General features: G+C 37.6%; 2 protein-coding genes across 7 annotated transcripts in view; one reads left to right on the plus strand and one right to left on the minus strand.

Annotated features, from left to right (window-relative positions):
* Positions 1 to 1,151: 1,151 nt before the first annotated feature.
* Positions 1,152 to 9,609, minus strand: LOC128242357 (exosome complex component RRP42-like). Its single transcript, XM_052959479.1, has 9 exons — positions 9,471 to 9,609; positions 7,907 to 8,008; positions 7,376 to 7,470; positions 6,939 to 7,104; positions 6,201 to 6,271; positions 5,622 to 5,742; positions 5,058 to 5,116; positions 4,481 to 4,577; positions 1,152 to 2,238 (listed from the first exon to the last, which is right to left on the minus strand). The coding sequence occupies exons 1-9, from the start codon at positions 9,525 to 9,527 to the stop codon at positions 2,134 to 2,136; spliced, it is 873 nt and encodes a 290-aa protein (XP_052815439.1). The 5' UTR covers positions 9,528 to 9,609; the 3' UTR covers positions 1,152 to 2,133.
* Positions 9,610 to 9,633: 24 nt separating this feature from the next.
* Positions 9,634 to 24,288, plus strand: part of LOC128242929 (palmitoyltransferase ZDHHC3-like) — a 34,618-nt gene continuing 19,963 nt past the window's right edge. The window contains exons 1-3 of one of the 6 annotated variants that reach the window (XM_052960373.1): positions 9,638 to 9,684; positions 11,024 to 11,365; positions 12,712 to 12,823. In XM_052960373.1, coding sequence (XP_052816333.1) covers positions 12,753 to 12,823 — 71 coding nt within the window. In that variant the 5' untranslated portion in view covers positions 9,638 to 9,684; positions 11,024 to 11,365; positions 12,712 to 12,752. Of the gene's footprint in view, positions 9,685 to 11,023; positions 11,366 to 11,391; positions 11,824 to 12,711; positions 12,824 to 24,288 lie in introns of those variants that run through there. The other 5 variants (XM_052960371.1, XM_052960372.1, XM_052960376.1 and 2 more) reach the window with 5 other exon arrangements.

Here is a 24,288-nt window from a genome sequence, read left to right on the forward strand (position 1 = left end):
ATTCATGTACATTTCGAAGTGTTTGCGTATATTTTCTAGTGTGCTTTTAAGGTCACTGGGGCAAAGATCAAGGTCAATGTGACCGTTAGCTGGAATCCCGTATTGAAAAAAGCCTAGGCATAGAGACCTCGAACTTGGAAGAGGTTTTTCAACCATGGTCAAGGTCGAGGTGATCGTGAGCTGAATATTGATTTCGTTCAAGTGATGAATAATGCTTGTATCCAGGTACCTTAAACTTGGTATGCTAGTGAACTGCATTAACTTCCTCTTAATCATGTTTCAAAAACATTCGCGGCTTCGTTGATACTTTGCAGAAAAATAGTCTTGTCATCTATAATATTCGCGATGATGTTGGCATCATCGGGTTTTCGACGATATGGACACGGTGACCGGGTATCATTGGCTTGGCTACGACGACATTGACACTGTTACGGCGTCGTGGACATAGTTAAGACGACGCTGAATTTGTAACGACGACATGGACGTTGTAAAAGCGACTTGAAAAAGGTAACGACCACGTTTTCAACGGTCAAATAGAAAACTTCGTGGACCTTGACATTGTTCTGACGTTTAGGACACGACTGCGAAGAGGTGGACACAGTTACGACGGCATGGTCACGGCACAAAATCGCCAAGTACATGTACATTGATACGACACGAATACAGTATGGCAGTTGTTACGAGCGACATTGACAACGGATAATTGGTTAAGGTGACGATGACATGGGCGAGGTTACACGGATCCGAAACCTTACCGTACGAAATACCGTAATGTCATGGTTATGAAACGTGAATATAGCTGATGGAAAATGGTAACGAAAACCATGGTAATGAAAATCTTGACTTTGTTACAGTAACGTCAACAGTTACAGCATGAACAAAATCATTATATCAGGATGTGGTAACACAACGAGGACATTGTTTAGGCAATATCAATTTGTTAAGGACTTGACAGGTTGAGACATTTGAATTGCCTTGGCCAGGGACTAGTTAATGATTCCAGGGGCGGGGGAGGTGGGAGTTTGGAGAGAGGGGGCACTTGGTTACATTACTCAGAAGCAAGGAAGTGTCTCATACCACAGGAAAACAGTCTTCTGATCTTTTTCTTTAGAACTTAATAATCATCAAGTAATATATATGAACACTTTTTTCAAACATAAATTTTAATAATTACAACCAATTTTTTGATGTGACAAATGCATATAAGAATCAAATACACATAGACTGTTTTTATGAAAATGCATGATTTCTTTACATTGAAAGTCTAAATGCCTCTGATAGGTAATCACACCAAATTTTAATATATACGCAATTTACTTTTATGATCCATCACTATATCACACTACACAAGCTAGTTAACAATTCAAATTACATGTACACTGCAATGATATGATCATGAGATTGATGTCAAATATTTTTGGATTTTCCAAAATGTCTTTAGTCAGCTTCACTACCAAAGGCGTCAGGCTGGAATGTCATTGATTTGAAGCTACACACTCACAGATTGACTGTTTTGACTTTTTTGTCTTGGAATGAATCAATCGATGCGTAAATATCTGGAAACCAGTCATATAAGACTGGTGGCAAAGTATCAGTTCACAGATTTTAATACTTACGTTCGAAAATGCATTGTGGCTATATACGTTACTTTAAGAAAAATGAGTTTTTCAGCATAAAACAACTATTTTCGAACATAAATATGAAAAACTGCAATCTGATCCTTTGTCAGCAGTCTTATAGGATTGGTTCTCAGACATTAACACAAAAATTTGCTCATTCTAAGACAAAAATAAAAAAAAGTTGTCAAAACGGTTTGTCTGTGCAGCTTTAAGACACATGAAAAACTAAATGCTTGGGTGGAAGAAAACTTTAAAAGACAGGTAACAATTTAAGGTCCAAACAAGTAGAAAAATGAATGCCTTAATGTTACACCTACATTGCATTATTTTATATTACATTGTACAAACACCTCTCTGCAGGCCAAGCTCCATATACCATACATTTGGTACTTCTTGTTCCTCTAGTGAACGTACCGGTAAACCTTGCTGTTCTTGTTTATAACAATACCATGACACATTATCAACACTGAGTGAGTGCTCTTCTTATGAACAATGTCAACAGACAATGGAAACGCTATCTTAGGAATCCAGTTAGGTATTTTTTGCGACCAGTTTTGTCATCACTGATCAGCACTTCCATTAAGCTTTTGTTTAGTCCTTGCCCAACACGTTTACCAGTCTGAAAACAGAAATCACCTTGTACTAAATGGTATGTGATATAAACTTTCAATTTTATATGCCCAAATATTCAGTGATTATTTTTTCCTTGAGCTAAATAAGTGGATGTCAACATGAGTCTGGATAAATTGGCAGTTACTGAACTCAATTAATGTTTTAACCAGAGTTATGAAATTTGCTACACATTTCATACAAACTTTCAAGCGACTTTTTTTTTCAAAATTTAATACCGGTATCTGAAATGTTGTATCTTAAGATAAATAACTCGAGTTGAGAGTAAAAATTACATCATTCAAACTAAGACATAAAAGCGAACAAGTTTTAACCCTAACCCAGGGGCCCTTGACCAAACCCCATGAAAGGTCTCCATAAACACTTCCTAAATACCAAGTTGAGTCAAGATATGTCAATTCTAAATAAAGTTATTCAGTATACTAACTATTTGTCTATCTTTAGTAACAGGGACCTTGACCTTGACCCTAGGGGCTTTCAACACAACCCCATGAAAGATATCTATAAACTCTTCCTGTATATGTAGTTCGGTCAAGATATGTCAACGCAAATCAAAGTTATTAAGTTTCAACCGTTTTTCTATTTTTAGTAACAGTGACCTTGACCCTTGAGGCCCTACACGCAATCCCATGAAAGGTCTCCATGAATTCTTCCTAAATACCAAGTTTAGTCAAGATACATCAACTTTAACTAAAGTTGATCTTCACCCTAGTAGCCCCAAACCTAATCCCATGAAAGGTCTCCATAAACTCTTCTTTAATACCAAGTTTAATCAAGATATGTCAATCATAACTGAAGTTATTCAGTTTCATCCGTTTTCCTTTTTTTAGTAACAGTCACCTTGACCCTAGGGGCCTCAAATGCAGTCCCATGAAAGGACTCTATGTCTTTCTATATTCACAGTTTGGTCAAGATATGTCAACCCTAACTCTTAAGTTATACAGTTTCAAAGGTAAGTTTTATGCTGCCCACCTGCCACCCTATCCACCCACCTGCCCAAACAACGACATACATCATTCTGATAACTATGTGAAAAATTGGTAAAAAATGACAAATTAAAAAATAAACAAGAAACGCCACAATGCAACGAAACCAGGTTTTCAATGATTGACAGAACAACTTTAGCTTTCATTGTAAGATTCAGTTTTAACTGTTTTTTTTATTTCTATTAACAGTGACCATGACCATCACTTTAGGGGCTCCAAATGCCACCCCATGTTAAGCCTACATCAACACTTCCTACATACAAAGTTTGGTCACAATATGTCACCCTCACTGAAGTTATTCAAATGGTAACCAATTCTAAGTAACAGTGATCTTGACCCTTGGGACCCCGATCACAATCTGATGAAAGGTCTCCATAAACTCTTCCGATATACTAAGTTTGGTTGCAATATGTCAGCCCTAACTAATTTATTCAGATCCAACCACTTTACTATTATTATCAACAGTGACCATGACCTTGACCCTAGGACCCCCAAAAGCAATCCCACATAAGGTCTCCATAAACTCTTCCTATATACCAAGTTTGGTTGCAATATGTCAACTCTAACTAAGTAATTCAGTACCAACCACTTTTCTATTTTTAGTAACAGTGACCCTAACCCAAACATAATCCCATTAAAGGTTTACATAATCTCTTCCTATATACAAAGATTGGCCATGTTTTGTCAAACCTAACTAAAATTATTCTATACCATAGGTGAGTTTGACATCGCGTACATCATTCAAACGAGCAGGTTTCACTTAGGGTAAAAACATTAAAATGTGCCTGACAAAGGCATTAACAAAAGAAATAAAAAAGTCTATCAAGGGCCATAATTTGTATTTAGAGTAAATATAGATCTGAACAACTGTGTGAAGTATTGAGTGAATTGAATGAAGGGTATTGGAGTCATATGTGAAAATGCCAACTTGTCCGAAAACTTGAAGCTGACACAATGTGCCCTAAAACTTTAACCAAAGTTCCTAAATCAATCAGGGGCAATAATTTGTACTTAGGATAATATGAAGTTAAGTATGCTCATAGTGTGATGGTCCTGAACAACTGTGTAAAGTATAAAGTGAATTGAAGGGAATTGTTGTTATAAAATAAAAAGCCAACCAGCCCTAAAACTTGAACTGGACGCAAATGCCGGGGTGAGTAGTAAAGCCCCCTTATTCTTCGAATCGTTGAGCTAAAAACTGTCAAGTGAGTGAACACTACAAGATTGAGATATTCATACAGCTACCTCCAACATATCGTCAACACTGGATGTGTCAAGACTACCCGAACCTTCCTTTTTCATCGCAGTCACCGTGCCATTGTCAGTTACTCCAATCATTAACCTGCAAATGATGGGAGAACAATCAAAAGAAGAAATAATAGAAGAAGGGCAAAAAAAGTTCATAAAGCAAGAAAATAAAGCTCAAAAATATAAGCAACTGTTCTGCTCAGCATAACACTAAACTTGCATCAATAATTATGTGTATATACAAATTATTTTCATAAAAACTTAATGAAAGCCAATAACAAAACACAATCTTTTCCCAACACAACTATTGAGGAAAAGCCCACAAAAGTTAAGCTACCTGGTAATACATTCTGGTTCTGTCAAGGACAAAGGTCAGAGTGATCAAGTGGTATAGGTGTCTGCCTTACATGTATGAGATGTGGGTTTACGCCCAAACAGGGGGAAGGGCATTCTCTTCGCCCTTCAATATGGACACCAGTACTGGTTTCTTCTCAGAAAAAGATTGATGTCAGCTAACAGCTATATTCAATATAAAGCTTATATTTTTGAATATAAGAAGAGGGTAAGCTCAAACCTTGCTAAGCAACAAGCCTCTTCCTTCTTACTGGCATCCACAATATGGGAGTGGCCAATCTGGAAAATAAATGAAAACCATGACACAATGTTAAATGATGACGAAGAGTACACGTTTTAGGAATGATTTAACTTTGGTATGATTTTTTTGTTCAAATTAAAACTAATCAGTTTCTAAATTTGAAAGATATTTGGCTCAATCTTGATGCTACAGTTGGGTGGTTGGCTGACTGAATGCTGTCACTTAACAAAGTAATTGTTCGTAACAAATGAGAACAAACTCTTGAGAGTTTTGTTTGTGATGGTCTTCGACAGCCAATGGTGACAGCTCTGGTCCTAAACAATCCTAAATCAAAACACCAGTGAACAAGTTAACATTCTGAACAGCATTCTTATAATCAAAAGGAGTACAGGAGCAGTTACGATATTTAAAGGGATTAATCGCCAGGGGCAAAAATATATTTCCATCTCAGCAATGATTTCTTGATGCATGGATAGATAATAGTAAATCCATAAGTCTGCCCTCAAATTGTGGGCATAAAAAAATTAAGTTATTTTACAGCACCTTGCTGAGTGTCACTATACAAGGGGCAGAGGTGACATCAATCCTCTGAACATCAAACGGATCGTCAGACAGCTCCAACTCAACATGACCTTCATCTTGGCTGACTGTCAGTGTGGGTATACTGCAAGTATTCATACATAATGCAAGCTGAAAGCAATAATTAACTACTGATGATGTACACAACTCCATAGCACCTGATTTAAGACATCATTGAGATATACTAGTAATTATTTATCCTTTACTTCTGTTATAAGACTGTACATGGTACCAATGCAAATGGATGCCAGAACATCTCACTCTTCACAGCTGACCATGGGGCATGACTCAACAAATGTAGTAGCCAATAAAAAGAACAAAAGTTCTTGCGTAATAATGTTGCGGTCGACCCTTCGCAACATATAGGCTCTGAAAATTGTATCTATGACTCTCTTTATTTAAAGTACCACTCTCACAGATTGACAGTTTTGACCTTTTTTCTTTAGTTCTTGTGTTTTGAATCAGCAAGTCAAAACAGTCAATCTGTGAGAGCGCAGCTTTAAAACCAAATGACCTAAAATATCTGAGTTTTTTTTAACTTACCAAGTATTGAATAGTGCTGCCTTCACTGCTATTGAAGCTGCATCAAAGAGATTACCTCCACATTCCAGCAACTGCATAATAAAGCAATAACTTTCAACTAGTGACAACAGCTTCTTCACTCCTTCTTTGTGGGGGAGGAGGTACGTGGGGGTCTTTATCATTTCATTCCTATTTGTGAGTATATTTTCTTCTTTAGATTTTTAGAGAAACAACTGATTTACATTATTTGTAAATAGTTCAAAAAAAGGTTTGTATGTACTCTTATCTGTGACTGAACAGCATTATGTGTTTCATATCTCATTTTTAATTCTAGGCAAACGTTTAAGAACAACTAAAGAATTTTTTGTTATCAATGCCATAATATGTGTTGTTTATTTTAATATAAAAGGAAAGTCCCTAAATCATGATTAAAGATTACGCATGAGAATACCAACAAAACAAGTGACAGTTGCTGCTATCAGTAATATGAAACAGGTATCCCAAAAGGCCAAAACAAAAAATTATGTCCGTTTAAACAGTTGGTTAAAGGTCATTTCAGGTACATGTAAATGTACTTATCAAGGACTTGAGTAAAACCTCTTATCTTTATTGAGTTACAACTGTCATGCACAAAGCCCACGATTTATATACTAGAAAATATATAAAATTTATACTTATATATGGCTACAATGAACATATAGAACTAACAGAAGAATGAGACCGATTATTTGATTGTTGTTTTTTTCAAATATCACACACCAGCACATCAACGTATATCACCCAGCACTGTTTGCCTTGTACGACAGAGAGTTGTCGCATGTCAAGGCAGCTTGGACACTGGTAGGCACGCGCCAACATGCTGCTAATTTCTGTTGCAAGCTCCTCCCCTCCACGACCTTCAAACTCCGGGGTCGCATTTGCTGAACTGTATTAGAAACAAAAACAAACACAACAGTTACTTTTAAACCCGTTAAAGATAAGTATTATTAATCAGACAGGTTCAGTTATTACAGCAATCAGGCTATTAAAAGTTCTTAAGATATCACTGTATTACTGAGAATAATACATGTATTGTGTTGCATTATAAATATTTTGCAAATTCAGTAATTGGCTGAAAACATGGGTTCATGAAAAGACACATATCTTGAGTTAGCTGAACTTGAAAATCCTTCATTTAAAAGGCTGAAACAACATACCAATCAACGAAGAACTCTAGTCTGCCGCGGTCTGGTTTGTCTGGGTCAGGATCACCCAGCTCGGCTTTTACACCAACTAGGATTTCTGTGTTTGCCTGAAAAGTGCAGTCAGCATATGCATCTGTTTCAATTTATATCTGGAGAAAGTTGGATGTAACAATACAATTGCAGCATAAAATCTGTCTTAGTCATTATGGTGTTTAATTGCAAATTTAGATCTTAAAAATATTTCAAGATTTCCTCTTTGATTTTACTCATATTTAAAATAAATGTATCGCTTTTAAGAAAAATTGAAAATGTTAATTCAAAGTCAGGCAAGTAATCCATGATAATAATATATTATAATAAATGACATTTTTGGTTAATTTTGTAAGATTTATGTTTAGATTGAACATGATTTGATTTAATACTTTGTACATTTTTTTATATATATATTGAGGAAAACATCTTATTAAACCTTTAAAGACTTTAAAGTCAATTACCAAAAGTTAAGACATTGTAAGAAGACCTGATGATTTCTTTATTAATTACCAGTCTGACTTTAGCCGAACCACTGGTGTTTGAGATGACATTCGTTGCTATCTCCATGTGTCTGAAGTCTTCACAGCTACGACCATCTTCACGAAGATTGTCCTGGAATGTGAGATTCAATTCATCTTGATATTAAGTCAGCATTCAATCCATTAAAAGATACAGTAGACAAAACATACAATAAAACGTTTCATGTAACAGTCATATGTAGGGCCTCAAACTCACTAGGTTGAATCAATAAAATAAGTTCTCATCTTGAGCATAGTACCAACTGAACTATCATATCAGTCTATAATCTGTCATCACATATAAATCAATGACCACTTTGCCACATGTTTTATTGCAATGACCAGTCAAAAAATATCCTGAGATCATTAATACTAAAATAAGACAGCCCCAATAGTTCAATGGTAGAGTTTTCACTTAGGGTGTGGAAGGTCAGGGGTTCAAACACTGGCCGTTTCAAACTAAAGGAAGTTAAAATATGTTTAACTTACCAGAAGCTCCCTTGCACAGCGCTTGGCATTTAAAGGGTAGTAATTGGAAAATGGTGTACATAGAACTGGTTGAACCTTGGAAAGTGGTATCTCATGTATCGGTGCTTTACACCTAGCATGTTAAAGAACCATTAAAGAACCAAGAAGTCTTTTTGCAAAGAGCTAGAGTATCCTGCCAGCTACAATAATAAGCAATCAGGGATACTTTTTTATTATTTTGACATATACCCGACAGTGATCTAAACTGGATTTAGTTTGTCATTAGAGTCATTGGTGTTTTTGTTCTTCCATGCCGGTTAGAGTCGTTACTTTCACATAAATATATTCTGGGTCACGAATACCGTTGTACATGTACACAACCTGACAGATATGTCCCAGATTTAAAGATATCGGGATACTTGATAAACAATCAACAAATGTAAGTGTTTTATGATATATGAACATGTTTGTTTTGGCATAATGACATAAATAAATATATATTTAATAGTAGGCAATAATATTTTCGTAGAAATATAAATTTATAACGGAGATTATTTCAAATTTGTGGCCATGAGGATTCTCTTCCCAAGGACCATTCGCTACTTTTAGCTGGGATAGTGGACGTCACGAGTCTGTCATTGTAAAAAAAATCATCAAAAGACCTGTTGACAGCCATTTAGGTGGACTAGCGTCAGTGTGTTTAAACCATATTGCAGGCAATGAGTGCGGGCAAGCCACAATAATGCGTGTTAAGAGAACTATTTTAACATTTGGACATTCATTATGTTTCCTTTGATGTAGAAAGAAGCAGCTGTTTATACAGACTTGGTGCGGGCAGACCATTATAAACTCTAACAAACAAGAAACTTATAAATAATACAGCTGTCGAATTATGCTTATAGAAGACAGGAGGATCAGGTCAATCTGGTCTTGTTTAGCATTGACCAGTATCACCTATATTCAGGCCCATGGCAGTAATCAGTACTTTATTACTCACTGACAATACACTATACAGCTTTGAAAAGAAGCCTCAAGAATTCAGTAAGTCAGTAAGGGTATTATTGTAAAAGTTTGACTTAAGTTGCAACCTGCACTCCGTGAATTGTAAATGTTTTCTCAGCATCACTTAGATGAATATCTGCCATGACAATACTTTTTAAACTTCTTTTTTAGTTGCTTTGCAGTGTTTTTGTTCTTCCATGCCGGTTCAACAAACCCGGAAGTGTGAATGACGTCATCAGTGTCTGTGTACACACACAAAAGGAAAATGTCAGTTCTTCAGCAACAGGGATACGTGATTGAGTACGATTTAATTGTATTTATACGTACAAATAATGTATTTACACATTATCGATTTAAGCATTCTTAATATGTCTTCGGTTATCCATTAGTAGTTGGCCTGGAATTTCCCGTAGCGTCTGAAAATTGCCCCAACCCTTGTGTAAAAATTGTTATTATTTAAACACCTGTCCCATTCGGTGTCTATCATCTATTCAAGTTCGATGAATTTATAATTACAAGATTTCACAATATGTTAAGTGGAATGGGTATAGTTTGGCCTCTTTAACTCTTGGTTTCTTATTCTGTTTAAATAGGTTTTTCCCTCTTTCATGTTTGGTCTGATTTGACTGTTTTAAGTTCGAAAACTTCAAGGGATTGTAGTGTGTGTGGGTAAGAACTAGCCGTCCGGTTATCTAAGCTGGTTTGAGCATCGTGCTAGAGTGTTCTGGCGGCCATTAGTTTGATCCCCACACCAGGCAAACTTTTACTCCCAGGTTTACTTTAATGGTGGCAACTGTACACAGCAGGAATGCCATTGTCTGTCTTTAAGGTTAATGGGGGAGGAATGTAGTGTGTCTGGGTTAAATCCCACACTGGATAAACTTTTCCTACCAGGTTTACTCTAGGATCTGATCATTTTGTAACCTTTTTCCTTTGTAACTGCTCAATCTTGGTCAATTCCTAACTATTAAGAAATCAATTAGCCATATCGGAACAATCAATTTAATAATGTTGAGAGCTATTTCAAACAAAATGAGGTGATTAGTTTGAAATACTTTAATAGCAATATTTCAGTGTTTGAAATAGCTTTCTACATTGTTTGACTGATTGTTATGATATGACCATTTTATTTTACTATAGTTTACAACTTACAATGTTACAAATCGAATATAATAAACCAGTGTTCGACACTAACGGGGTCCCGGGATACCGAGGACACCAATTTTTCGGGAGGAACACCTGAACTTCAAAGTCCGGTATTCCGTCGGGACACTTAAATTTTGACCGATAAAAGCTAAATAGCAATAAATAAATAGCATTTCATGAATTAATTACCTAAATTTGGGTCCCCCTAACTTTCTTTACAGTGCATGTAAAAAAGATATTAATATTAATACGTCACACACACTAAAGCGAAAGTATGGCTGACCTTTTCACTATAATTACGTCATGAATCTATAAATAAACAGGTTATTTCACAGTGCGCACGCGAGTTAACGCTTCCGCTTTGTTGTTTACATTATCAACAAGGTCAGAGGTGACGGACTTTAATAATCGATACAATAATTATGGTGTCAGAGGTGACGGACTTTTATAATCGGTACAATATTTATGGTGAACTAGTTTGCTCATGTGTCAGAACCGCCCAAAAAGAGGCCAAAACTGCTGACTTTGATGCCTTAATGATGCGACCATCGAGTTGTTACAGTAACATTTACGGCACAAAAGACTGGCATCCTACGGAACTAGTTTACTGGGAAGCCATCCCACTATTCAGCATTCTTTGTTTTATGCCTTGATCAAAACATTATAGAAATAAAATTCCCAAAGTTTTATTATTTATCTTCAATCAATGGATAAAAAAATTATGACATTTTGGCGCGAAAATAAACATACAATATTTTCCAGTTGTCTGCTCTTCCAGTATGCACTACACTTGTTGTGCAGTCGTTGTGCAGTCTGATTGATTCACAAGCCAGATGTAATATTCCTACTGTTTTTCAATCAAAAGCAATGACATCTGACAAGACCCTGAACCATGGCATTTTTAATGCGTATTTTCCGAAAATTTGAAAATAGTAACAACATCAAGTTTTTGTTTACATTGTACCCATTGTGTGACTTAGACATTCTACCACTTTTGAACCCAATCTACCGACTTAAGACCCAAATCTTCCTCTCTGCCATTGCCAGAGGTTCACATGGGTGACATATAATATTGTGCTATAACTAACTTGTCATTGCATGCTGTTGAAAACATGTATAATATGGTGTATACTTGAATTACAAATTGAAATGTAAAAGACACTGGATTTCAATTTAATATTAAAACAGGCTCATTAATGAAAAAAAATGTAAAAAATGGAAGGGACTCTTAATTTCAGGAAGGGACACCTGATTTCAGATGTTGGTGTCCCTTCGGGATCCCTTGGGAAAATGGTTAGTGTCGACCCCTGTAAACAAATAAATGCATTACTTTGAATAAGATAAGTTATGATCTTATCGAAATTAATGCATTTTTTTTTTTGAAAAAATCTATTGCAATTTACATTGTAAGTTCTGCCTCTGATAGTTTTGAGAAGTGCTTTTATATAACATACCAGTACATAGATGTTTTTTTACTCAAAGCAATGCAAATCTGCTGTGACAGTGTCTGTTTGTTAAATATTGTATATACTTTCCTGCTCACTGTTTGTTTGTATATACATGTACAGTAGAAACTCACTAAACCGGACTAGGTCTGGACTGGGCAAAATTTCCAGTTTAGTGAGGATCCCGGTTTAGTGAGGATTTGATGTAAAGAGTAAGTTTACTCAAAATACAAAAAAATCTTTTTTGTCCGGTATCCGGAATTCCGGTATTTTAAGGATTTATTTACATTGAAAATAGAAGGGGAAAACCGGGACTCTGAAAAAAGTCCGGTATCCCGAGGATTCGGGTTTAGTGGAGTTCCGGTTTAGTGAGTTTCTACTGTACATGACTGTGTTCATGTCATGATGATTTTAGGATGGGCTTATTACCTACATACCAATATATTTGACATTTTTAAATGTTCTTTATGATTCAATCATGAAGTGTAGGGTTTTAACTTACAATTTAGCTTACTGTACACTGTACCTTACTTTCAAAATGTGGGTCGTGTAAAAGGCCCAACAAAGTATCTTTGCCTTTTATAAATAAACTGACTAAAAAATATGATGTCACTATATGCAGGCAGTATATATGAAATAGACTTAAAGAATAAGATGAAGGAGAAATGTGTGTACAATGGAAAGGAACATAATTAAGAATGTAACTGGTATTTGTATTTTTTCTTACTTTTTGAAGGTGAACAAGCCCTCCCTTCTCTTCAGTACCTGATACTTAAAATGCATGGTTTGTACTTGGCTCAAAAAAGGCGAGAGAAAATGAATGCTGAAGAAAAAGCTTTGGAATCTAGGTGATTATTTGCTTTGCTTGTTGTATTAATGTAGACCATCATGCTCTGTGCACCATCATGGAGAGCGGAATGTTTGCATGAAAACAATCTCGTGAGCCCAGAACACAAGAAAATTTAGTCCCTAATGCTAAAAAACAACAACCTGTGTTTAGGGCAACTCGACTCTACCTGAAAAAAAGACATTGCCTGGGAGTTTTTTTGCAACCGTAGATAAAAAAAAATTGCAACCCTAGATAAAAAATAATGTGATTTTCTTGATTTAAATTGTTATTATCCCCCGCCTATGAAATAGGGAGGGGGATATTGAAACGCTTCACCTACGTTTTCTCAGTAACTAGCCGGTAGAATTTCATGAAACTTAAAATAAATATGAACCACTATACTAGTATGATGCCCGTCCCAAAAAAAAATTGATTGGTCAATTGTCCTTGGAGTTATTGCCCTTGATTTTTTGAAAAATGCACATTCACAGCCATTTCTCAGTCACTGGCTGGCAGAATTTCATGAAACTTATAATAAATATAAATTACTATACTGGGATGATGCCTGTTCATTTTTTTGGGGGATTGGTCAATTGTACTTGGAGTTATTGCCCTTAATTTTTTGAAAAACTCATTTACAGCCATTTCTCAGTAACTAGTTGGTAGAAATTCTTGAAACTTGAAATAAATATGAACCAACATACTGCGATGATGCCTGTTTATTTATATTTTGGATTGTGTAATTTCTATATGAGTTATTTACCCTTGATTTATTAAAAGATCCATGTTTGCAGCCTTTTCTATGCAACTAGCTGGTAGAATTTCATGACACTTGGAATAAATAAGAACCAACATACTGTGATGATGCCTGTCTATTTTTCTTTTGGATTGGTCAATTTTCCTTAGAGTTATTGCCCTTGATTTATTAAAAAATCATTGTTTGCAGCCGTTTCTCAGTAACTAGCTGCTAGAATTTAATGAAACTTGAATGTTATATGAACCAACATCCTGCAATGAACTTCTTCGGTGAATTTCTACGGCTACATTTTTATCTCAACTATTGAGTACTATTTTGCAATGATTGATGTTTCCGAGTAAGTAGTTTCGGAAAAGAAATTAATAATTGAATACACAATTTACCGACATGTCATGTTAGTCATTAATGTCTTGTTTTGCTGGACTTCAAAGCAAACTTTGTCCCTACCCTATCTAGCATTTTTGAGACCGTTGCCCTAAACTTAGATTTTTTGTTCACCCCTAATTACCTTCCTCAATATATTTTTCCAAATTTTAATAAAAGTATTATATACTATTATTTTAAGTATTTTTGTATAATGTTATATTTGAATACATCAAAACAGCCACTGCGCAGTGGCCATTTAACAGAATATTGTACCATCAGTGACAAATTAATTGTACTTAAAATACTGTAGTCAACCTTATTTAAGAGAATGTTTTATTTGATATGTCTCATTGCAAAATAACACAAGGTATGTTTTTTATTAAAAAGTAAAATACCAACAGCAAAGACAAATTTCCCTGTTCCAAAAAATGTTATACATGACAAAGTCTGTAAAATTGTTATTTTTATTTGAATTAATTTTTTTCTTGGATTATAGTGATAAACTTGAATGCATTAATAGCATTAATGAAAAAATGGTATTTTTACTACAGATTCACTTTCAAATATCCAAAAAAAATGCTGTCTTTATTGAAATTGTGCATGTCCATGCATAAATTAAGTCTTGCACAGTGTATTTAATTTTCAGTGGTATATGGTATACAACAAAGCTAACAACCTAACACAAGTATATACTGTGCTTTCGGGAACAAGTATATAACATTAATGATTGCATGACGATTTCTTAATGCCTGTCAACATTGCAAAGTGTTATTATGTGCCTGAGTAGCATGACAGACTGATTATAGGTATCATCATCATCAGCTGTCCAACATCTGTCATCAACTCCAGCTTCACCTGTCAATATCTTCTCTCAACCTTGAACATTCCATTTAAATCTTTACCAAACTTAGTCACAATGTATAAAGGCATGTCATTTTGACCAAGTTCAATAAACCCTTGATCACACTGAAATATCTCCCTTGAATTGTCAATTTTTCTAAAAGTGGGCTCATCAGGCAGACAACATATTCAGTTTGGTCAAGATTCAATAAAAAGTTTGTTTGAGAGTGGATAGTCGCTCCCCAGTGATGACGATGCCGGGCAGCTGCTGTTGATGACCCCTATATGTCTGTTATGCTACTCGGGCGACAATTAATAAACACTTTGTGAGAAGTTCAAGAGCTGTTAATAAAGAGCTTCAACTACTGTTTTTCTGCCTATCTGCATGCACACAAACCTTCTAGATCCTGATCAATATGGATGATGCCGTTCTGTTCTGTTACAATATTCCCCATTTTACATCTTTGTCACAGAAATGGCAATGCCTTTCATAGAGTATACAAATGTACTCTGGGTTTTATAATTTTCCTATTTGCATATCAGTATTGCTGGATTTATACAAGACTGAAGTGGCATTATATTGTCAACACAGAATTAGAGGACTTCATATTTTCTGCCCTTTCTGGGTCTAACTCTCCGATGGGAAAACGGAATTGGAAATATATCAGTTATGTGTTTTATTGGAGTTTTATTTTGTATTGGCAATGAGTGTTGTATTGTTTTTAATTATAATTATTTATTAGTATTTTATGTTCTTGTATCACTTAATTTACTCATATTCTGCTCATATTTTGATACAACTAGAATGCAGAATTTCACAGAAAGGCCTTGAAATTCCTACACTGGTTGTTTAACTTTGTTGCACTAATAATATTATTTTATACTTATGCTATATAGATTTTGCAGGCAATTATTTACTTTAGATGTATTGATTTATTTTAAATGATGTTAAATGAGACTTAATGATTTGTTTTAAAGTAATTGTAGATAAATATGAATGTATACATTTTGAAAAGCTACATACTGTGATTCACCATTTTGGTTTATAGTGTATTAAGTTGACTGTCATTACATAAAGCAATTACCATATTTATCTTTGTAAATGCGCATGTACTAAGGATGAACTTTTTATGTGCATTTTGTGATTCTGAACAATGCTTTACTCAAAACTTATATGAAATGCAGCTTATTTCTCAAATACCACATCAGTTACTATTTCATTAAGCCACCTGCTTCAGTTATGTAACCCAGTATACCTCAGTAGGTTACACAGAACTAATATGTTGAACAATAAAATTCAAAAAATAAATTTAGGACAATTACAGGGCAAGTTTATAAGAACATATTCAGTAAGTACATGTGTATGTGTTTTATGTATATAGCGTCAAACAATTTGCAATTTAGTGATTTAAAAAAAAAAAGCCTCTCTTGAAATAAGCTTTCACACTTATTCATAATGAAATACTATAGGGTTAAACAGTGTGCTATAAATAGTTTGAGCTTTAACGTTATGTACCTTGGTGTAATTTACAGTCTTAGCCTTCCTTGCATTTCTTCATTATCTTTTTTAAACCTTAATGCCTATCATTAACGTCGCTTTTTGCTATAACAGAAAACTTCGTGTGTAATAATCCCTCCCTATTTATTATACCACATCTGGCGAATATACTTTTTGTTAAGAAATTGTAATACAGATGAGTTAGTCCATTGCGATGGGTTGGGGGTTCGAAGCCCAGGTGGGTCATTTAAAAGTGTTGTTTTTTTCCTTTCATAGTTCAATATATTGGATGGGCTTGTTAATTTATATTTTAAAAAACAAACAAAAAAACAACAATTTTTATTTGAAAATTGTTTAAAGTTGAAATCAGTACATCATAGCTAATATATCAGTGATTGAAGAATCCTTAAACATTTGTTATCTTTTCTTTTTGACACCAAGAGTTTGAAATCCAATTTTTTATTTAAACTAATGAAATTTAAGAACTTTCTTTGAGTATAAAAAACTGTAGGAATCAGTCCAATATTTATGGTTTCAATATAAATAAAAGACCCTGCTATCCTTGTTTAAGAACAATGACAGACAGTTTAAATACTGTTTTACCAGATTACCTAGATTATCAGTGGCTTGTGCTTGTGTCATCGTCAATCATTTTGTTTATTCGGTCTAATGACAACGAACGAGTGAACAAACGAATGACAATAATGTAAAGGTTAATTGAGGTTTTGTTTGTATTCACAGAAGGAAATTTCTAAGTAACATTACTCATATATCATTGACATATCTTAGCTACAACAAAAAGAATAAACTGTGTTATTGGACATACCATTGGACATACCATTTCAAATACTACAATAGGTCCTTCTTTTGTGGTGAATTTGACAAAAATGAGCCTTCATGGACTTTCCCCTTTGATTTCTGTGTTTTGTCGAATTATTGTGACTCACATAACATTCTGATACCATTTTTTAAAACATAATATAATACAGGTATGGTATCTTACTGTTTGATTGCTAACTGTGGCCAATTGATTATTTAATTAAGCCATTGTTTGTCTATGAATTGTATAAAATTTGGAATATTTCAAAAAAAATGTCCGCGCAAAGTTCCATAATGTACTTTACCAATCATATTAGCTCACCCTGAGAAATGACATCAATACTTCTACTTCCAATAATAAGATGACAATCATGACTTTTAAGCTGTTTCTAATGATATTAATGCAATCAATGCTATATGTACAGCTTCTTTCCATTTATGGGTTGTCAGATCTCAGATTTATTTCAACATATCTGGAATAATTATAATGCTATATCAGGGCTTCCATTAAAGGAAGTTTGGAAGTATATTACTCCCTAGAAATGGGTTCAAACTTCCAAAATTGATTCCTTGGAAGTACAAAAATTTCCATAATTTTGAAGAAAACTTCCAAAGTAGAAAAATTGGAAGTTCAAAATATCAAGACAATGTGTCAATATTACTTTTATAGTCACACTTTCAATCAGTCTTTAAGTACAATGAATTATTATAGTATAAGTCATTGAATTTGGTATGTTAAGGTTACAATTTATATGTTTTTTAACATACTAGTTGAAAAATAGTGGAAAAAGATCTTGTTTTTGGGGGACTTAAACTTCCACATTTCAGTGAAAAACTTCCAAAATTGATGGACAGGAAGTTCATACTTCCAGTTTCAAATTCTTAATGGAAGCCCTGGCTATATGCATTAATAAGCTTTTTATTAAACCAGATAGCTTGCTTCAATTAATGAGCAGGGCAGCTCTAAGTTTAAGTAATGCTATCTATCGCAAGGTGAGACAGACAAACCCTTCGCCAACCAATTTTTCCAAAGACAAACACCACATATGGTATACAGTTTTTTTCATTGACGAAAGTTATACACCATATCTATATAATAAGTTTTATCAAGCTTCTTTATATCACATTTTACAAAATTTCTTTGAAGAAAGATAAAAAGCATGGGGGTGGGGATCAGGGGGAGGCATCTTTGCAAAAATTGATAGGGGAATTTTGTCCAGGAGGGGAGTTTGATATGTAGTAAGGTTATTGGCATCATTTAAAAGAATGTTTTGAGCAGAGAAACAATTAAATGATTCTGAAAATAAAACAGTATAAGCATTTTTGGTAATGAAGATTGTAAAGTGATAAGGCTGTTTCATCTCTGATTTGGATTTAAAGAATTGTCAAGATCTTGGTCATTGGTACTGTTGCAAATAAACTTACTGTAGCAAAACGTGCTTGTCATTTAGTTTAAAACAACTAACGGTCACATGCCATTTTGCATTAAAGAGACCAATTGTATCGCCTTCAATGGTGGCTCAAGCAGTCAGTTTGAACACTTCAATAAAGTCACAATCATTCAATGCTTCAAAATTTAATCAGTAGTACATGATTGTGTGATTGAGTTCACAAAGCCTATCTGACCCACCAGCCAAGTCTGGTGTCATTTGAGTGGGCCTGGGCCAAATTTGTTATCATTTGAGTTGGCCTGGGCCAAGTCTGGTGTCATTTGAGTGGGCCTGGGCCAAGTCTGTTGTCATTTGAGTGGGCCTGGGCCAAGTCTGGTGTCATTTGAGTGGGCCTGGGCCAAGTCTGGTGTCATTTGAGTGGGCATATGGGCCAAGTCTGGTGTCATTTGAGTGGGCATGGGCCAGGTCTGGTGTCATTTGAGTGGGCATGGGCCAAGTCTGGTGTCATTTGAGTGGGCATGGGCCAAGTCTGGTGTCATTTGAGTGGACATGGGCCAAGTCTGGTGTCATTTGAGTGGGCATGAGCCAAGTCTGGTGTCATTTGAGTGGGCCTGGGCCAAGTCTGGTGTCATTTGAGTGGGCCTGGGCCAAGTCTGGTGTCATTTGAGTGGGCCTGGGCCAAGTCTGGTGTCATTTGAGTGGGCCTGGGCCAAGTCTGGTGTCATTTGAGTGGGCATGGGCCAAGTCTGGTGTCATTTGAGTGGGCCTGGGCCAAGTCTGGTGTCATTTGAGTGGGCCTGGGCCAAGTCTGGTGTCATTTGAGTGAGCAAGGGCCAAGTCTGGTGTCATTTGAGTGGGCCTGGGCCAAGTCTGGTGTCATTTGAGTGGGCCTGGGCCAAGTCTGGTGTCATTTGAGTGGGCCTGGGTCAAGTCTGGTGTCATTTGAGTGGGCATGGGCCAAGTCTGGTGTCATTTTATGTGGGCCTGTGCCAAGTCTGGTGTCATTTGAGTGGGCCTGGGCCAAGTCTGGTGTCATTTTATGTGGGCCTGGGCCAAGTCTGGTGTCATTTGAGTGGGCCTGTGCCAAGTCTGGTGTCATTTGAGTGGGCCTGGGCCAAGTCTGGTGTCATTTGAGTGGGCCTGTGCCAAGTCTGGTGTCATTTGAGTGGGCCTGGGCCAAGTCTGGTGTCATTTGAGTGGGCCTGGGCCAAGTCTGGTGTCATTTGAGTGGGCCTGTGCCAAGTCTGGTGTCATTTGAGTGGGCCTGTGCCAAGTCTGGTGTCATTTGAGTGGGCCTGGGCCAAGTCTGGTATCATTTGAGTGGGCCTAGGCTAAGGCTGGTATCATTTGAGTGGGGATATGCTAAGGCTGGTATCATTTAAGTGGGCCTGGGCCACGTCTGTTATCATTTGAGTGGGTCTGGACCAAGTCTGGTGTCATATGAGTGGGCCTGTGCAGAGTCTAGTATCATTTTAGTTGGCCTGGGCCAAGTCGGGTGTCATTTGAGGGGGCCTGGGCCAAGTCTGGTGTCATTTGGTTATTTGAGTGGACCTGGGCCCAGTCTGGTATCATTTGAGTGGGTTTGGGCCAAGTCTGGTATCATTTGAGTGGGTGTGGGCCAAGTCTGGTATCATTTGAGAGGGCCTTGGCCAAGTCTTTTATCAGTTGAGTGGGCCTGGGCCAAGTCTGGTGTCATTTTGAGTGGCCCTGGGCCAAGTCAGGTATCATTTGAGTGGGTGTGGGCCAAATCTGGTATCATTTTAGTGGACCTGGGCCAAGTCTGGTGTCATTTGAGTGGGCCTGGGCCCAGTCTGGTATCATTTGAGTGGGCCTAGGCTAAGACTGGTATCATTTGAGAGGGCCTAGGCTAAGGCTGATATCATTTGAGTGGGCCTGGGCCAAGTCTGGTATCATTTGAGTGGGCCTGGGCCAAGTCTGGTATCATTTGAGTGGGCCTGGGCCAAGTCTGGTGTCATTTGAGTGGGCCTGGGCCAAGTCTGGTGTCATTTGAGTGGGCCTGGGCCAAGTCTGGTGTCATTTGAGTGGGCCTGGGCCAAGTCTGGTGTCATTTGAGTGGGCCTGGGTCAAGTCTGGTGTCATTTGAGTGGGCATGGGCCAAGTCTGGTGTCATTTTATGTGGGCCTGTGCCAAGTCTGGTGTCATTTGAGTGGGCCTGGGCCAAGTCTGGTGTCATTTTATGTGGGCCTGGGCCAAGTCTGGTGTCATTTGAGTGGGCCTGGGCCAAGTCTGGTGTCATTTTATGTGGGCCTGTGCCAAGTCTGGTGTCATTTGAGTGGGCCTGTGCCAAGTCTGGTGTCATTTGATTGGGCCTGGGCCAAGTCTGGAGTCATTTGAGTGAGCAAGGGCCAAGTCTGGTGTCATTTTATGTGGGCCTGTGCCAAGTCTGGTGTCATTTGAGTGGGCCTGTGCCAAGTCTGGTGTCATTTGAGTGGGCCTGGGCCAAGTCTGGTATCATTTGAGTGGGCCTAGGCTAAGGCTGGTATCATTTGAGTGTGGATAGGCTAAGGCTGGTATCATTTAAGTGGGCCTGTGCCAAGTCTGGTGTCATTTTATGTGGGCCTGGGCCAAGTCTGGTGTCATATGAGTGGGCCTGTGCAGAGTCTAGTATCATTTTAGTTGGCCTGGGCCAAGTCGGGTGTCATTTGAGAGGGCCTGAGCCAAGTCTGGTGTCATTTGGTTATTTGAGTGGACCTGGGCCCAGTCTGGTATCATTTGAGTGGGCCTGGGCCAAGTCTGGTATCATTTGAGTGGGTGTGGGCCAAGTCTGGTATCATTTGAGAGGGCCTGGGCCAAGTCTTTTATCAGTTGAGTGGGCCTGGGCCAAGTCTGGTGTCATTTGAGTGGCCCTGGGCCAAGTCAGGTATCATTTGAGTGGGTGTGGGCCAAGTCTGGTATCATTTTAGTGGACCTGGGCCAAGTCTGGTGTCATTTGAGTGGGCCTAGGCTAAGGCTGGTATCATTTGAGTGGGCCTAGGCTAAGACTGGTATCATTTGAGAGGGCCTAGGCTAAGGCTGATATCATTTGAGTGGGCCTGGGCCAAGTCTGGTATCATTTGAGTGGGCCTAGGCTTAGGCTGGTATCATTTGAGTGGGCCTGGGCCAAGTCTGGTATCATTTGAGTGGGCCTAGGCTTAGGCTGGTATCATTTGAGTGGGCCTAGGCTATGGCTGGTATTATTTGAGTGGGCCTGTGCCAAGTCTGGTGTCATTTGAGTGGGCCTGGGCCCAGTCTGGTATCATTTGAGTGGGCCTAGGCTAAGACTGGTATCATTTGAGTGGGCCTGGGCCAAGTCTGGTATCATTTGAGTGGGCCTGGGCTTAGGCTGATATCATTTGAGTGGGCCTGGGCCAAGTCTGGTATCATTTGAGTGGGCCTGGGCCAAGTCTTGTATCATTTGAGTGGGCCTGGGCCAAGTCTGGTATCATTTGAGTGGGCCTGGGCTTAGGCTGATATCATTTGAGTGGGCCTGGGCCAAGTCTGGTATCATTTGAGTGGGCCTAGGCTAAGACTGGTATCATTTGAGTGGGCCTAGGCTAAGGCTGATATCATTTGAGTGGGCCTGGGCCAAGTCTGGTATCATTTGAGTGGGCCTGGGCCAAGTCTGGTATCATTTGAGTGGGCCTAGGCTTAGGCTGATATCATTTGAGTGGGCCTGGGCCAAGTCTGGTATCATTTGAGTGGGCCTAGGCTTAGGCTGGTATCATTTGAGTGGGCCTAGGCTATGGCTGGTATTATTTGAGTGGGCCTGTGCCAAGTCTGGTGTCATTTGAGTGGGCCTGGGCCCAGTCTGTTATCATTTGAGTGGTCCTAGGCTAAGACTGGTATCATTTGAGAGGGCCTAGGCTAAGGCTGATATCATTTGAGTGGGTCTGGGCCAAGTCTGGTATCATTTGAGTGGGCCTGGGCCAAGTCTTGTATCATTTGAGTGGGCCTGGGCCAAGTCTTGTATCATTTGAGTGGGCCTGGGCCAAGTCTTGTATCATTTGAGTGGGCCTGGGCCAAGTCTTGTATCATTTGAGTGGGCCTGGGCTATGGCTGGTATCATTTGAGTTGGCCTGGGCCAAGTCAGGTGTCAATTGAGTGTGCCTGGGCCATGTCTGGTATCATTTGAGTTGGCCTGGGCCAAGTCAGGTGTCAATTGAGTGTGCATGGGCCAAGTCTGGTATCATTTGAGTGGGCCTGGTAAAGAAATACCAAATTCTCTAATAATTATGTTTGTAAAATTCGAGGGTAAATTTCAAATATAGAAATCATTGAGTTTGTTTTAAGTTGCTTTTAAATTGAAATCATCTAATGTGAGGATGGAAAATTTCCCCATGGACAGCTTTCCCTGACAAGCGGGAAAATGTCCATGCCATAATTTCTCAGAAAGACTTGTTTTTTCTGATTATATTTTTTTTCTTGTTGGCTGTCTTTGACAATGAAATATCCTGTTCTTGGCTTAGAAAATCTTTTTTTTATTAGGCTTTAAGCCTTCCATCTCTTTCAAAAAGATTGACTTGTTTCTTATTATGGTGTGTCAGTATATCTGAAGTCATCTCCCTTAGAAACATCTTTTAATTATGATATTTTTTGGTCATAGACAGAAATGGAATTAGGCCTAAATAGAATGTTTGATGTGGTAAACCTGAAGCTACCAAGAACAGGAGCTGTCACTGAAGTGTTACAAAAACCCTGAAGTGGTCTTGTCAAGATGATCGCCATTTGTATAATATAAATTTGAGTAACTTGAATATATGGCTTATGAATAGAACAAGGTAAAGACATAAGGTCCTTGGACCGTGTTCACAACACATCTTCATTTTCTAACTAAAGTCACTTTCATAACTTAACTACTGTGAAATCATTAATGTTCGTGGGCATGAAATTTCGTGGATTGCCGAAAAAAAACAATTTCGTGGGTACTTGAATTCGTGGATTTTCATTTTTGAAAAAAAAAAAATTGAAGATGCGATCGTCCTAGATCGTCTGCATAAAATCTACGCGCTGGCCCGTGATTTCCGTCTTCTACGTCACTCGGTTTATGACACTCGCTAATGTGGTACGACATGCCAATTAATGCATATACCCATGTCACTTATCGATTTAATTGGGAATAAAGGTAATAAAAGAAGATGTACCCTGATCATAAATACAGATAGGGGAAGCCATTGAATGCCAATTAAGAATTTTGCAAACTGTGAAAACACCGAAAAGGTGCGTCTATTGTCACGTTCGGTGCTTAGTAACCTTCAATATACTAGTAATCGATTAATTATTTTATTAAATAAAAAAATCGAGTATGGACACTCAACACGCACATCTTGTAAACTTGGAGATTTTCATTAACAGCACACGTTTAAACACGTGCTTATAACTGTAATTTGCTGCATAAAACACATTTAATTGATTTGGTTGATTATTTGTTAAAGGCAGTTATAATATATTAACAGAATAATCATCGTAAGTTATACAGTGAGACAGGTTTTAACACTGTATACTGCGACCTCTGTAAAGAATATACTAGAGTATGTACGTAACAAGGCAATTGAAAAAGTGAATAAAGGGTTTATATTTCGTGGGATCTTGAATTCGTGGATCACCCAACCCACGAAAACCACGAACATTAATGCCCCACGAACATTAATGATTTCACAGTATCTCATTGGTGATATGATATTATTATGTCTCCCCGATTCATGGGGAGACATTGTTTTTCCCTGTTCGTCAGTACATACATCACACTTTTCCACTCAATTACCATAGAATGCTTGGACCTGGTATGCAGGTTGGTCAAAAACGATTTTCGCTCA

Source organism: Mya arenaria, chromosome 8, assembly GCF_026914265.1.
Source record: "Mya arenaria isolate MELC-2E11 chromosome 8, ASM2691426v1".
NCBI classification, from domain to species: Eukaryota; Metazoa; Mollusca; class Bivalvia; order Myida; family Myidae; genus Mya; species Mya arenaria.

Coding starts and splice junctions, on each gene's coding strand:
- LOC128242357 (XM_052959479.1), bottom strand. CDS start 9,527: ATGGCAGATATTCATCTAAGTGATGCTGAGAAAACATTTACAATTCAC. Junction 5,117..5,621: donor GTATAGTGACACTCAGCAAG/GTGCTGTAAAAT, acceptor TTTATTTTCCAG/ATTGGCCACTCCCATATTGT. Junction 4,578..5,057: donor GAGGCTTGTTGCTTAGCAAG/GTTTGAGCTTAC, acceptor CATCATTTGCAG/GTTAATGATTGGAGTAACTG.